The sequence below is a fragment of the Sprattus sprattus genome (assembly GCF_963457725.1).
Source record: "Sprattus sprattus genome assembly, chromosome: 9".
NCBI lineage: Eukaryota > Metazoa > Chordata > Actinopteri > Clupeiformes > Clupeidae > Sprattus > Sprattus sprattus.
The window spans coordinates 6,314,199-6,330,248 of NC_137928.1; the positions used below are offsets into that span (position 1 = coordinate 6,314,199).

The 16,050-nt window shown below is 41.6% G+C and overlaps 1 protein-coding gene across 1 annotated transcript; it reads right to left on the minus strand.

The window, feature by feature from the left end:
- Positions 1-533: 533 nt before the first annotated feature.
- On the minus strand, positions 534-4,662 carry slc25a27 (solute carrier family 25 member 27). Its single transcript, XM_080845263.1, has 9 exons — positions 4,564-4,662; positions 4,267-4,454; positions 3,654-3,742; positions 3,268-3,390; positions 2,418-2,530; positions 2,244-2,328; positions 2,047-2,139; positions 1,241-1,343; positions 534-725 (listed from the first exon to the last, which is right to left on the minus strand). The coding sequence occupies exons 1-9, from the start codon at positions 4,658-4,660 to the stop codon at positions 654-656; spliced, it is 963 nt and encodes a 320-aa protein (XP_080701389.1). The 5' UTR covers positions 4,661-4,662; the 3' UTR covers positions 534-653.
- Positions 4,663-16,050: the final 11,388 nt, after the last annotated feature.

The window sequence follows — 16,050 nt, forward strand, 5'->3', positions numbered from 1 at the left end:
AGCGTTCAGTGTTTGCGCAAAAAATAACACTCCTGAAGACCTGGCTCTGTAAATGAGAAAATGAGTGCAAATGAGAACCCATCACACAGAATCAGACCAAGCCATAAACGATCCCAGCCAATAAAACGTAGGGCTTACGGAACACGGAAGGGATGGGTGCAATTTGATTGGTTACTGACTTCTTCGAAAATTGCAGACTGCATCTTTAAACCATAACTTCTTATAAATGCCACCATCACTGAGGTACTAACTAAATGAATAAGGATAAGAATAATAAGACAAGAATAATGACAGCATGTGTGCATTAGGCCACTTTATTGCCTCAGTTTCAATGTCCTTCTCATAGACAGCTATACACACATTTACAAGATAATTGAAGGCTGGGGTCCCTTTGTCTTCAAGGTTTGAAAGACGGATGGCCTGCTGTGTGTCTAAGAGGTATTTCGTATCAAATATAAGCTTCTCGTTTGGCAGCATGCTTTAGAAAGAGGAAATACCAATGGTCTTCCAAATCTGTTTTAGAAAGAGGAGATGCCCATGGTCTTCCGGATCTGCTCGAAGGTCATCTAAGAGGTACTTCATATAAAAAATAAGCTTCTAGTTTGGGAGCATGCTTTAGAAAGAGGAGATGCCCATGGTCTTCCAAATCTGCTTTAGAAAGAGGAGATGCCCATGGTCTTCCGAATCTGCTCGAAGGTCAACCAGAAGGTCATGGACCAGGGAGCCTGCAACACCAGAGCCACAGGACCACTTATCAGCCACATTTCAGAAAAGTGCTACTAAATTATAGCACAGCTATTTCATACCTGAAACAGAAGCCTTACATTTCTACAGTAACCTTTAAAGTATGTGAACAAATATTTCTGCCTTGACTCGTGTATATTTAAGTGTACAAAATACAATAAACAGGAAATTCAGGATGTCTATGACAGATATTGATCGCTTTTTTTACACATCAATGGCTTCTGTATGGTTTCAGGAGATATTAGTATAAATAGGTATAGGTTTGAAATCCCTACTCTCTAACTGACCAATACGTTAAGACAAGTTAAGAGAGATGGTGTAGCTTCTAATATCTACAAAAGGCCAATCCTATTCTAAACTCTGCATTTTAATTCTGGACTATACCTACTGATGACGCCAAAATGCAACAGAGGACCTCTCAATCACAGACTGCAGAATGCAAGCCTATAGGCCAGTAATCAGCTGGACAACTAACTGTGGTTGAAGTGTATTTTACCATTCTCATCCAGGTAGGCAGGAAGCCTTTATACAGCGACCAGAACCCTTCTCCCCTCACACACTGCATCAGACAGTCAATGGAAGACTTGTACAAGAGGCCCCTGAGAGAGAAAGACACCGCAGAAGTCATTCATCTGCACTAATGACTGAAGAGAAACTGTATTGTCATTGATCTTATATCTGTACTGATCTGTTCGTTCTTAACCATGTCTTGAATAACTGCTTCATAGATACGCAGGGCAGCGCAGGCCTTGACCACAATGTGCTTAAGGTCACAGTGACTTGAAGGAGAGCTTATTTTTTATTTATTTTTTTTAATTTTAATTCAATAGTATGCCCTCAGAAGCAAATATTTGTGCATAAGATTTTTCTCTGCTGTGTGTGTGTGTGTGTGTGTGTGTGTGTGTGTGTGTGTGTCTGGCTGGCTGGCTGGCTTGGACACAAGCCAACACACAGTCAACAATGAACAATGTTGTCTTTTAAAACATTTCTTAAAAGGATGTAGACATTTCATAAGGTAGGAAATGACTCGAGAAAATGATGAAGTTCAGATGGACACTAAGGGACAAACCACACACTTGTCACTACTTAAATGTAAATGCAAACAGATGTTTGTTTTGTTATATCTGTATACATCAGAACGATATCTGCACTGAGAACCTCCTCTGGGTCATGGAAACATGAGTAACATCTGACCTTCCCTGCGGATCCCGTGGCTGGTTCATAATTCTCTCACACACACACACACACACACACACACACACACACACACACACACACACACACACACGAGTAACATCTGACCTTCCCTGCGGGTCCCTGGGCTGGTTCATGATTCTTGTCTTGACCACATCAGCTGGGGTTCCCATGGTAGCAGCCACCAGGCCAGAGCAGATGCTGCAGGAAGGAAGAGGCTTTTTGTGTTTTATGTCTGATTTTATAATTAGTGTATCTGAAAACCTCTTTTCTTGTAATAAAAGTAACTTTGGCGTTGACTTCACCTGGCCAGTGAGTGGCATATGCTGTTGTCTTCCACTGGGGTATTTCTCAGTAGAAAGTGCTTCACGGTATCATACGTAGTGAGATCTGAGAAAAAGATTAGCATTAGCCTTAGCGCTACGTTAACAGGCCACACCCTGTCAATGATAATGGTAGCAGTCATGGTCCTACTGGACCTCCTAGATTGACCAGCGCAGCTCGCTGGACATTGGGTACACATCCTGCCCAGAGGCCCCGGACGCCGCCCTCGGAGAAGATCTTCATGAAGGCGTGGTGAACACTGCGCACTCTACATCACAGAAGAAGAAAACACACACACACACACACACACACACACACACACACACACACACACACACACACACACACACACCAAACACCAAAACACACATAAACGTGGCATGATTTTGAATGCTATTTCAAGGAATTAGAATTAGATGGTTGTTTCTGTTTTTAATGTGGCTTTAAGGTACTACGTACTAATGTTATCCTTAAGATCTATATTCCAGATCAGTTTTTTTTTTGTCTCTTACTATCAGATTTGCAGAGTTATTAACAAGATGCCTGAGGAGTTTACATGGCCTTTATATAATCCACCACACTGATTCAATTAATTGATATATTCAGGCCTGCCCTTCCCTCAACTTTCTAGAATTGTGCACACAGTTACGAGACATACCTAGCATTTACCTAGGTTCATTCCCTATAGCTTTGCTTTAATTCATTCATTCATTCATGGAGTATTTGATGTAATTGATTAATAAGTTGATTAATTAATGACCATTACCATAACTCTACACTATTATGAGGATCATGATAGAATAGAATAGAATAGAATAGAATATATTTATTTGTCATTGCACAAGTGCAACGAAATTGAGGTGGCAGCTTTCCGACTTCAGTGCTATTGAAAAATAAAAAACAAAAACAATACAAATATATACAATATAACTATACAAATTTACACTATGAATACTCAGCTTAAGTAAAACAAGTTTAAAAAAAAAAAAAATGATTAGCACTAACCTGGGTTCCTTTCCCTCCAGAGCGCGTCTCCCCTCCATCTGCATCTGGACCTTCACCAGGTCCGTGGGGCTCGCCAGGAACTGGCCCAGGCCGCCGGCTAACATGCCCCCCACCACTGCCTTCCTGTGTGGGTGCAAACACCCGTGACAGCGCTCACTTAATATATTTATTTATATATCCCAAAAATATGAAAAGCTGCTTTTGTGCAAGGGTTATCATATATTAATAGACTTATATCAGTCCTACAAACAACTTAGCATAGGTAAAGTTTTGCCCCCTCAGGTGGTACCAATATGTTGTCTGGCCCATGGACTAATAGGACTATTCACACTATACAGAGCAGCCAACTAGAGCGGGACAGAAAAACATGGCAGCGCTCTCCCTACCAGAGGGGGAAACTTCCGTCTGTGTTTCTCCCCAGCACAGACTCCCTGAGCTGCTCATAGGCCAGCATCCGTCCACCAGAATACACAACCTGAAGGGGCAACAATGACAACAACACATAATGACATGATTAAGTTATACACTTCTTAATGGAACACAGATGCAGTATGTCAGTATATCCTTAAAAATGACAATGTTACAATGTGTCTGGTTGGGAGTTGCGGGAAAAGATATGTTTTGTCATGTCTGGTTGGGAGTTTCATGGGTGTAGTGTGTTTCAGTAATGGTTCGTACACTTCTCGATGTGTTCTCATTTTAAGCTGTCATTTTATGTATCTGAGCTCTAACTGTCAATTCGCGTGACCCGTAATTTATAGACAAACAAACTCAACTCACTCAAGGTATGTTTTCTCCGTAGTAATGTCATTATCAAAAACAATATATGTTTATTTATCAGAATGTAATGAGAATATGTTTATGTTTATATTAGCACTGATTTTGCGGATACGGCACAATTCCTACGTTGACAAAGATGGTGCCACTGGTGCTCAACCAGGCTATGTTATCATTTGGGGTTAAAAACAAATCTACTGTGAAGACAGTAACTTTACCAACATGTCTATAGATTGCTGGTGTGACGCCTCGCCACAGTTGCAAAGGTCCCTCCTCCTGTACGATGCCAATGGCCGTGCGGAGCATACCCCTATAGGTCGGCTGGGTGCTGGACGAGACGCCAGCGCGGCGGAGGGCTGCTTCGCCTTGCACCTGTAGCCTCGTTTTAGTCAGATCCAGCGGGAATGTGACTGCATACAAATACAATAACTTGATTACAAACTTTACAAACTGTGGTATGATTGTATTACAAAATGGGCTGGGTTGCAACTTTATAAATATTCGTTGACGGGACCGTACCCAGTTCAGCAACCGAAGCTGCACATGCAGACAAAGTGAACTTTGTCATCCGCGGCCACTTTGGGACCTTTGTCTCCTTATCTTGACGAGTATCCATTAGGGACGACAGACGGGTAAAATTCACGTTGTAGGCTAATGATAGGCTATCGTGTCAATGCCATATGTGAAACACACGCACTGGCAAGGACCTTCTGACCAAACGCACCGGCAACCAGGCTAACGGATCGCATAACTTAAAGCTGAACTAAAGCACGGTGGAGTTTGAAAGGCTATTTCATCTTGCAGTGGGTAAACTCATTGATTCGTATTCATAATCTTGCAGCAGTCATACCGGATATATTTATACGACAATACTCTCTTATCAACAAAGTAAACGCACAGATACAAATTCCCCTGATTATCGAAGGCACACATGCACGCTTAAAAGCATGTCACTCACTGCAGCGCAGCGTCTGTTTACAAGGGCAACTTTACTACTGGTTTCGTCTGTTTACACGTCACTATTATCAGGAAGTATTTGTAGAACTCTGGTTCGGCCACATTGGTAAGGTCAAGGATTTGACGTCCGCTACAGAGCAACTACTTGTGACATTCTCCTCTTAGTAACAGACACGCATGATTGTCCAATAACAAAATATGTGGACAAGAACGGGTTTTCATTTGAAGCCAGTTATTTTTCACAATAGAGGAACGGTCTTCGGTTTTATATTTGTGCTCAACAGCCAATCAAATTACAGCCCTCCTTTAAACCTGAGTGAAGCTGTCGTCCTGTCGTACACTCAATTAAAGCCAACAGCAAATTAACAAAAATATGCCGGTTTCAACCACAAATATAAATACATTTAAGCCACCTCTAATATGAACAAAAACAAAGTCTAAAAACAATTGACAGCAAGTAAAGTTAATAACGTTCAGTAATCCATCCCTGACTATTATAGTTTTACATTTTCACAGTGTATTCTTCACGCGCCTGACGTCAAGTTTGTGCAGCTTCAATCAGGTCATAAAAAGTGCAGAAATGCATATTTACATTCAGTCATTTATTATAGATGTATTAGTCATCTATTGATCAATTAGCCTAATGTTACAGTAACAAGACGATACATGGTCAAAAACAATACATGTGGCCTGTATACCCTTGTTTGTCTTATTTTTCTCTATGGAAATGGAACCTTCAGCCATTTGTGAGATGTAGCCAAGTTAAGCAATGTTTTGAGATGTGGAAATGTGTCAGTTGCAGGCTTGCAGCAAAACCACATCCTGTGCAAATGACTTCAACTGGAATAGAACCACATTATTTACACCCACCCACCCACCTCATAAACAGCCGTCACAAATGGGGCATCGGTTCACCCTCTAAGGTCTAGGTCTGTGAGTATCTGTCTGCGATCTGTCTTTCACGACACCAAGCCGTGGAAGAAAAGTCTGAAGAGTATTCAGATAACTCATATAAGGTAATTTCATTACATGTTTTATTTCCATTCTTGTTCCCACTATGGGGTTCATTTGTAGAAAGTTGTAGCAACCTTGTGAGTCCTTTGCCTCACAGTGTTTCCACTTCAGGTGACGCCACGTGGGAAAATAATAACTTAAAAACCATAGTAGCACAAAAGTTTCTTTGAACAGCACAAACCAGCACAATAGTTTGAGACTATTTAGATGAGATGTGTGAAGAATAAGCTGTAAAAATGTAGAATCCATAATAGCAAGAATGTTTCTTCTAACAGCACAAACCAGCACAAACATAGCCCATACGATTGAGCCCATTTTGGTGAGATTTGGACGTGGACGGGGGGCTGGTGACGTCACAGATCAGAAACTGTTATTTTGAATTACTCAAAACCCTTAATAGCACAAGCAATAATGTATACGGCACAAACCAGCATAAACCTAGCACAAACGAACAGCAGTGCTATTTTGATATTTCGAATGACACGTGGGGCCAGCTTCATTCAGGCCTCCTTTAACCTCTACAGTCCAATGCCTTTTAGAATTTTATAAGTTGTCTGACATGCCTTGATGTTTTTGTACATTTCCCTTAACTTAAAACAAATGGAATATCTGATTATATATTCTAGAAGACCTCAGCAATAATATCATGTAAGTAAAAGGAAAGTAGTAAAAAAAGGTTTGATTTAAATCAAATGTAAACATACCCTACAAAAAATATATATATCCCGGACGAGGGATATGGACTGACGAGCGTTTTAACTATTAATTTAGACAGTTCCTTTAGGTCTACATGCAGGTATACATCAACCTAGATATCTGATTATTTCTTACGGCATATAATTCTATATAATTGTGAAAGCAGGCAAATGTTTTCTCTCTGAGAAATAGATTTAGACCTGTTAGGCCCCGTTAGGTGTTCCAAGCTCAAAGGCTCTGCTGAATGTGAGTGCCAGTATTTCTCCGCCACCTTTATTAACCGACTCTTTGTTCTCCTTTGATGTGGACCTCCAAGGTCATGACACTGCCTCTGCTAGGTGATTACAGGTTCAAAGGTTCATCTAGTCTCAAAGCCAAGGTACAAAATGGCTGACAGGAAGTTCTGGATCAATCAATGGGCCTCTTACTACCAACGGTTCCAAAGGTTACAGTATTGGGGCATGGCACAAAATGGCTACCATGTTTAGCCCTTGGGATATTTCCTCTATTCTTGTTCAATGACATATTTACTACCAACAGTACCAAAGGTTGCCCCAATGTGCACTTTATGGCAGCTCAACAGCACCCTTTATTGCGGCTTTAAAACCATGCTTGGACCAACGGTGAGGGGGTACTGGAGAGATAGATTTACGAGGGCTGTTTGATTGGGTGAAAGAGATGACAGGCGGGAGTGTGGGCTGGGTGGGGTATAGGCATACCTGGCCGCAGATGCAGGTGGACGTGAATGCATACTCTTAAACCAGCGGAGAACTCGCAGGAAGAAGGTGATAGCTCAAGCTCAGGTGAGTTGCATGCAGGCCTCTCTCAAGGTCGTGGTTGTGAATTGGGGGGCATTTAATTACTAACCCCCTAAGGATTATAGACAAGGTTATAAGCAACTGTTAAAGTGGCTAAGCAACTGTTAAAGTGCATATTGTTTGTGTGGGTGAATGGGTATTCTCAAGGGCATGGTTAACCACATGTGCAGGCCGGTTTTGAACAATTATTTTACAATTGTGCCATTGAGAGCTATTTAGGGTTAAGTTTATACCACGAAGGTGTTTTGATGAGAGCTGAAGTTTAATTATTCATCCATCATACACAATGCACCTAAGTGCCAGTCATTCAACACAGACGAGACAGACTTTAAATTGCAGAATTTAATTAATTATGTGTATTTGCTGATGCTTGCCTTGTCACACATACAAATTCTAAAACTTGCTGGTCTTTGCCTTATACCTTTCCTTGAATGGAGAATTGATATGGGAAAGATTTCACTTAATCTCCACCTACGGATGCTGTTGCTCTTGTCTATGGCCTTGGCGGGCTCGACTCTGAAACCACGGGAGAGTCTTTGAGCTCGAAATCCACACGAGTTAATCATTATGTAAAGCGCGTCGAGCAACTCGGAGCGGATTGATACGAGCAGTGCTCTGATTTACCTGTGGGAGTGGATTAAAGGTTTAACTGAAGCCACAGAGAGAGGCACCCTGTCCACCCTGTCCGTCACTGGAGCCCTATAGACGTTCTTCAGATCTTCAGCCATCGCTCTGTGTTACGGCAGGGCCATACTTAGAACATCTATCGGAGCAGAACTGAACCAAGCAGAATTTGGAACCGATTCAAATCAGCAATCTCAAATTCCACCGTTTAAGGTGCATGCTGTGTATATACATACGTACAGTCCACATGTGGACAGACAGACAGATGGACAGACAGACAGATGGATAGATAGACAGATGGATAGATAGATGGATAGATAGATAGATAGATAGATAGATAGATAGATAGATAGATAGATAGATAGATAGATGGAAAGATAAATAGATAGATAGATAGAGGAAGGGGTTATATAAGGCAAACCAATATAACCCGCTGTGGAACACTGAAGAATACTGATTCTATTTGAGTGAAAACTAAACCCCTCCCATACGGTCCCTTAATAATACCTTTATTCTATAATGCGCTTTTCAAGGACCCAAAGACGCAAGTAAATGCCCTTAATGCTTGCCATGTAAGATACCCATGCCTGTAACTGTTTGAGTGATGGCTGCTAATGTTTGGCAATTGTGATGTAATTTACGGATGACTCTTGAACATCTGCCCCTCCGTTGTCTTCCTCAGGGATTCGCTGCCGACGCACCACACACACACAGACATGACCCTAGACATGATGGAAAGACCAGGTGGACGTAAGTCTGGGGCAGAACTGGGTCTCATCTGGGCTGACTCTGGGCCTTGCCGTGCCTGGCATAGATGCAATTGCTACCTGGGCAAATTAGACAATAGACACAGTCTAAAATTATCTCCAGTGTTACCATAACAACAAGGCAATATCAGATGCACCCTGTGTGTGTGTGTGCGTGTGTGTATGTACCTGTACGTGTGTGTGTGTAAGCACACGTGTGTGTATGTGCATGTGTGTGTGAGTGTGTGTGTGTGTGTGTGTGTGTGTGTGTGTGTGTGTGTGTGTGTGTGTGTGTGTGTGTACGCCTGTGTGTGTTTCCGCGCGTGCGCGTGTGTGTGTGTGTGTGAGAGAGAGGGTTTGTTGGGCATGTAGAGCTAGATCAACATGAATCCTATAAATAACTCTTCATTAGCTGACTGAAGGGAAGAAATGAACAAATACAGAAAGACAGAAGCACTGTGCAGATTGGCTGCCCAGGTGCACATAGAAACATAGGTCACCTGACTTAGTTCAGAGTAGTTCTGCCAACATTGGTGTTGCACTTCCAACACCCCCTGCGTTTCTCAACATGACAAAGCCTAAATGTAAACAACATGCATGAAAAAATATATAAATACTGTATATACCGTATATGTCATGTGGACACTAGGAAACGCTTGTGTTTGACTCTCACAGTAGAAGCAAAATCAGTTCAAGGAGACATTGAACCAGAATTTGGAGTTAGTCCACAGATCTACATCTGCAGGGCATTTAAATAGCCTTAAAAAGTCCTTAAAAGAGGTATATTACTGCCAGTGGAGTATATTAACAACCAGTGGAAGGTGCCTAACGGAGAGAGTTGGCTATGACTATGAATTGGCTAGTCATTGGCTATGACTATATCTGACTCACCACGGGACACTAAGTTTCTATATGTAGTGCTATTATGAATGTGATGTATTATTATTGTTATTATCATCTTTATTAATTGTATTATACTAACTGCCCTACAAATGAGTGCAGGTTATGTGTGTTCCTTGCTGACTTATGTTCATTTTAATTTGACTCCTCCGTTCATATATGTTGTGTTTGCATCTCTCTCCCTAGCGTATGAGCCCGATGATGAATTTGTGTACGGTAAGATGAGCAAGTTTTAAGTGTGTTCATACAACGCTAATGTCAATATCTCTGAACGGCTCGTTTTTTAGAACAGGGTGCTGTTGCTTGATAACCCCCTAAGTAGGTTCAATGTACATATGTGCACAGTTGTACTGTAATATAATGAAGGAGTATCATAGGCCTTACAATGTACGTCAAATCTGTATGATATTACTAACCCTTATCCTAAATGGAACCTTAACCAATAATATCCATGTATCTAAAAATATACCCTTACATAAAAGGTGCAGTGTAGTAATTAGTTATTTGAGTATTAAGGAAATTATCTTGTCTAACCTTCTGACCTTCATATGACTGAACTAGGTTATGAATGTAACTTTTGTTGCCTTGTTCTTTTAGTGTAATCTGGGATTGAGTGATTGTGTTGAGATGTGCGGGTGTGTAATCTGAGATTGAGTGATTGTGTTGAGATGTGCGGGTGTTATAATGCTGTGGCTAGAGAAAGCAGAGGTAAGCAGAAGTACGCTCTTGTCTTCCAGATTACCACACGCTTCGTGTCGCAGGCCTGGCCTTCGCCGGGTGCGTCACCCTCTTCTCCGTCCTCATGCTCACCTGTGAGTCTGGAGAGAGGAATACACACACACACACACACACACACACACACACACACACACACACACACACGCACACACGCACACACACACGCACACACACACACACACACACACACACACACACACACACACACACACACACACACACAGAGTGTGTACAGAGACAGAGTGCAGAGGGAGAGAGAAAGCAATATTATGTGAGAGAGAAAGCGATAGACTAGGAGACTAGAGAGAAGAAGATAGAAAGATTTGTATGTGTATGTTTGGTCCCGACTCAATGTAGTTTTGGTGATTCAATCATACACTGTCAGGCTTATGTAATCAAATTGATTAATAATATTGTGTGCGTGCGGGTGTTTTTGAGTCCTAAATACGGTTCTTTCTGTATCTTCCTTAGGTAACAAAATCCGACGCTGTGGCAAACCAAAGGTACGTGTTCTTCACAGCCACGGTCTGCTATTCTGCTAATCAACTAAGAGGTTTTCTTCTTTGTGCACATTGTACATTCTCTCAAAATACTGATAGGAATATATTCAAAATGTTTATTGCTCTTGACATCATGCCAACTAGACTGAGTTGACACATTGTACCACACTGCCATCTACTGGACACTGTGGAGAAATTCATATCAGGTGCACCGCTCATGAATTGAAATGTTTCCAAGACTCTTTAGTTTGCTGCCATGGCAAGTTGATCAACATTTTGATACCAGTGTTTGGGGAAATCCAATATGTGCGACATCTGTCTGATTTGTGTAAAACAAATCAGAACAGAGTCAATTTATTCCAAAGAAAGTATTATACGTTTACTTTATGTTGAATATGTTTTGAATATTCCTTAGACCAAAAACAGTAACAGGTGATTTTCTGTCTGTGATATAGTTTTGTTTGTTTGTACATTATTTACCCTTAACTCATTTATTTGTGTGTGTGTGTGTGTGTGTGTGTGTGTGTGTGTGTGTGTGTGTGTGTGTGTGTGTTCTAGCCGAAACCTGTTGATGAGGATGACGATTGAATTCAGTACTGAACTCTCTTCACTTCTGCAGTGGGGAGTGTTTGAATTTTTTCTAAAGAATCCATCCTCTGACTTTCATTCATATCAATGCCAAAGAAATGTTTAACAACGCTGTACTCTTTTAAGGAAACAAACATGTAACTATCATTCTATATCCAATGCTTATAAAAATATGTAATAATTAAATATGATACAAACATATTCATCTGATGTGTATTGTGACATTTGAGTCCCCAAAATATTACCATATAAAAAAAAAAAAAGAGCAAGTGCGTGTAGCCATATTTCACCACTAGATGGAGCAGTTACATCATTTTGACTGCCGTTTCACCACATGAAGTTAGCATTTCTTATTTTGAGTCACTGTGAACCACAGAAGCACCCATTGAAAACCCTAGCCTTTATCGAAGCCTATCCTTTCCTAATTGTACTGTTTCGAAAGCTGCACATCACATAGCATTGTACAATACTGTGCACTGACAATACAGGCATTATATTCTATTCCATTAAAAACACTCAGATTTCAAGAGTTTGGATAATAAACTTTATACAGTTATTTTTGTACAGTAGACACAGAGAGCTACAACTTTATCCACAGATGCTCTCTACTTAGTGCAGACTTATTGCAGTAGACACAGAGAGCTACAACTTTATCCACAGATGCTCACTATTTAGTGCAGACTTATTGCAGTAGACACAGAGAGCTACAACTTTATCCACAGATGCTCACTATTTAGTGCAGACTTTTTACAGTAGACACAGCAGCTAGAGCTACCACTTTATCCACAGATGCTCACTAGTTAGTGCAGACTTTTTACACTAGACACAGCAGCTAGAGCTACAACTTTATCCACAGATGCTGACTATTTAGTGCAGACGTATTACAGTAGACAGAATGCTTCCACTTTATCCACAGATGCTCACTATTTAGTGCAGACGTATTACAGTAGACAGAAAGCTTCCACTTTATCCACAGATGCTCACTATTTAGTGCAGACTTTTTGCACTAGACACAGCAGCTAGAGCTACAACTTTATCCACAGATGCTCACTATTTAGTGCAGACGTATTACAGTAGACAGAAAGCTTCCACTTTATCCACAGATGCTCACTATTTAGTGTAGACTTTTTGCAGTAGACACAGCCGCTAGAGCTACCACTTTATCCACAGATGCTCACTATTTAGTGCAGACTTGTTACAGCAACACCTCAGACAGCATGGCCCACTCCTCCCAATGAGGAGTCCAGTGGGCCTCAGCTCATAATGCATGTGTGCAGGTGTGTGTCTGTGTGTGTGTGTGTGTGTGTGTGTGTGTGTGTGTGTGTGTGTGCAGGTGTGTGTGAGGCCGTAAACAATGAACATTGTCTGAAGGTGTGTTAGAGAAACCAAGGCCTCCTCCTTCTCCCGGGAGCAAGCCTCAGGCAAGAGAGGCGAGGCCAGGTTCTCCTCTAACAGGAGTAAACCTTGAGAAGCGCCGAGCTCAAAATGAGAGGGGAGGATCGTGTGTGTGTGAGAGAGAGAGAGAGAGAGAGAGAGAGAGAGAGAGAGAGAGAGAGAGAGAGAGAAGGGAAGAAGAAGGAGAAAAACAGAAACAGAGAGAGAGAGCATGTGTGTGTGTGTGTGTGTGTGTGTGTGGCTGGTGGGCATCTCTGCCTCAGGCTAGCCCAGGAGAAAGGAAAGAGGCCAAAGAGGCCCAGGTGTCCATCGGCTGACTGTGCTGGATGTGGGCCGGGCTCGAGCCTCATGTGGGCCAGAACCGATCCAGGATCAGGAGCGCTTTGTGCCAGAACCGATCCAGGATCAGGAGCTCTGTGGGCCAGGGAATGTCTGAGAGAGGAACTGAGGGAGAAAAACGTGTAAACAGATATAATGAGGGGAAAAAACAAGCATTCATATAATGAATCCAGTTTATTTAACATATAAAGACTTACAATGCTTGAATATGTACAAGTCAGTCTATCTACTTATGCGTATACAAACATGTATGCCATTCATACCTTATACATGACGTGCTTAAACAGCAGACGAAGGACAGCTACTTTTCCTTGTTTTCCAGAACTTTGTGTATGGCTCTGGAATTGTGCATCATCTGTGTGCATCGTCATTGTGGAGAGAGACTACTACGTTACATGTCTATTTAAAATACTTTTTAAGGATTGCAGAAATGAATGCAACGATGAGATCATCCCTAATTAATGAGACATTGACCTTCACTTTAACTTCAGTAACTTAAGCCTCCATATCTCAGCATTGAGAGCATTATTGCCCTGGGTCCTGATAGTTGTGAGATACTTAAATTCAAATTTTTAATTCAACACCTTATTTTATTATAGTTATTTTTATTTTTAAATTTTTGATTTTATTTAAATTTTTAATTTTATAAATGAATTTTATATTTTATTTATTTTTGCACAGTGTGGAGCATAGACCCTTTTACATCTCACTTCAATTTACTGTATGTGACAAATAAAAACACTTGACTTGACTTGATAGCATCTCCGCTCCAACAGAGCTCTAATGTGGGCACAAACATGAGGGAATCTGTGGGATAGTCGAAAACCACTTACCTGTGCTGTGGGTCACATCAGCTTTCCCACGTGCAAACACCTGAGGCTGCAGGTTTAAAACCACACACACACACACACACACACACACACACACACACACAGAGAGACACACGCCCTCATCTCAGCTGCTGATGAGAGCTGGGGGTCTTATCAGCACTCTCAGCTAGCATCATCAACAGCCTACTTCTCTCCTCCTTCTTATTCTCCTCCTTCTTCTTCTTTTTCTTCTACTACTAATACTTCTTCTTCTCCTGCTTCATCTCAGATCACAGTGTACTAAGCCAATCTACTAAATTCAACTAATCTCCAGACAATCTCCCCTGCATACAGAAATTAAATAGAAATGAAAGTTCTTTGTTGAGGGTTCATATATTGAAGGAAAGATTGTATAATAATAAACATTATATGTTTTTCTTTAGAGAGGGTAAAATATGTCGGACCCTTATAAAAAAAATTGCAGGGGATCATGGTGTGTGTGCTCGAGACTATGAAACGGCTGTTTTTATGTGGTCCGAGGCGTTCATAGGCCTTTGTCACATCCGGGTTAGTTTGGTAATTTACAACTGAACACTGCTAGATACTGACAAGAGTCATCAGACACTTTGACAGGATGCATCCATGGAATCGAATTGATGCGGAGAGGGTCCTGGCGCAGGCAGTTCGGGTATTTCTTACTGCGGGATGACAAAGCGCATTAATCAAGACGCCGGGCCCAAGCTTGACTAATTATCCTTGAATAAATAAGCCATTACCCACGGAGACAGGGGCTGTCAAAAACACACGCGAAGCACCGCGCCAGCAGAGGCACCGGCTAGGGTTGCTTTTCATATAGAAAAGAATCTCTTCCTCTTTCGCTCTCTTTCTTTCCAAGACCATACACCTGCACACACACGCAATTCTGAAATAACTTCGAAAATGTGTAGGTTTGAAACAAGGGCCATAACCGCTTACCCTTTCGTGGGCTACTTTATTAAAAGTCAAGATGTCCTACCCCTTGCCCCAACGGCCTTGTTTTTTTCCCAGACGTTGGGTGATAAAATATTATATTTTCTCCTTGCCTCGGAAGAAACTCCTAGTAACATAACAGTTTGTGGGGATCCAAATGCTCGATAGGTATAGGCATTTTAATAAAATTACGTTAAAACAAATTATTAAATGGAGAGACGCGATTACATTGTTTATGTATTCTACCATTGATGTATTGAGTCACTGCTATTATGTCCCCATCATAATTGTGTCTTGAAAAATACTGTTATTGTCCCCCCCCCCCCCCTCCCCCTCCCTCAAATGATTTGAGATTTCCGCTCAAGCTTACAACTAACAACCGATAACGTAGGCCTAATTAGCTAGCAAAATAAACGTTGTTTTGACAGGGTGTGCCGGAGGATGATTTTGTACTATTACTTAACATTAACAACTCTTGTTGTTCTCGTGTAGGCATGATACCTGTTGGCCACCTTATTCTCGTTCGCTGTTCAGTCTTCTCTAGTTTCAAACCCCGTCTGTGCGGCTTCGGCGTATTGGTTAGCCTAGGCTACTGTATTGAGAGAGAGAGAGAGAGAGAGAGAGAGAGAGAGAGAGAGAGAGAGAGAGTGAGTGAGAGAGAGAGAGAGAGCGAGAGCGAGAGCGAGAGAGAGCACTGTTCAGTCAGAGATAGGAGGAAGAGGTGACCAGGCAAGGAGGATAGGTGTTCTTGTAAATCTTGTAAAGTTACAATATGGTTGCAAGTGACCGTGTATTACAGTGGCTGTCAATACATCACAGAGAGTTAGAGGCGTATAAAGAGAGAGAGAGCCGGACAAGAGCCCAGTTAGGCAGAGAGGAGGAGGAAGTGACAAGGTAGGCCTAAGCATTTCAG

What these genes read in the sequence shown, in the direction of transcription:
- slc25a27 (XM_080845263.1), bottom strand. Translation starts at nt 4,660, where the DNA reads ATGGATACTCGTCAAGATAAGGAGACAAAGGTCCCAAAGTGGCCGCGG. An exon ending in CTGGAGGGAAAGGAACCCAG is followed by an intron (nt 2,531 to 3,267) that starts GTTAGTGCTAAT and finishes TCTGTGATGTAG; the next exon opens with AGTGCGCAGTGTTCACCACG. An exon ending in TGCGCTGGTCAATCTAGGAG is followed by an intron (nt 2,329 to 2,417) that starts GTCCAGTAGGAC and finishes TCTTTTTCTCAG; the next exon opens with ATCTCACTACGTATGATACC.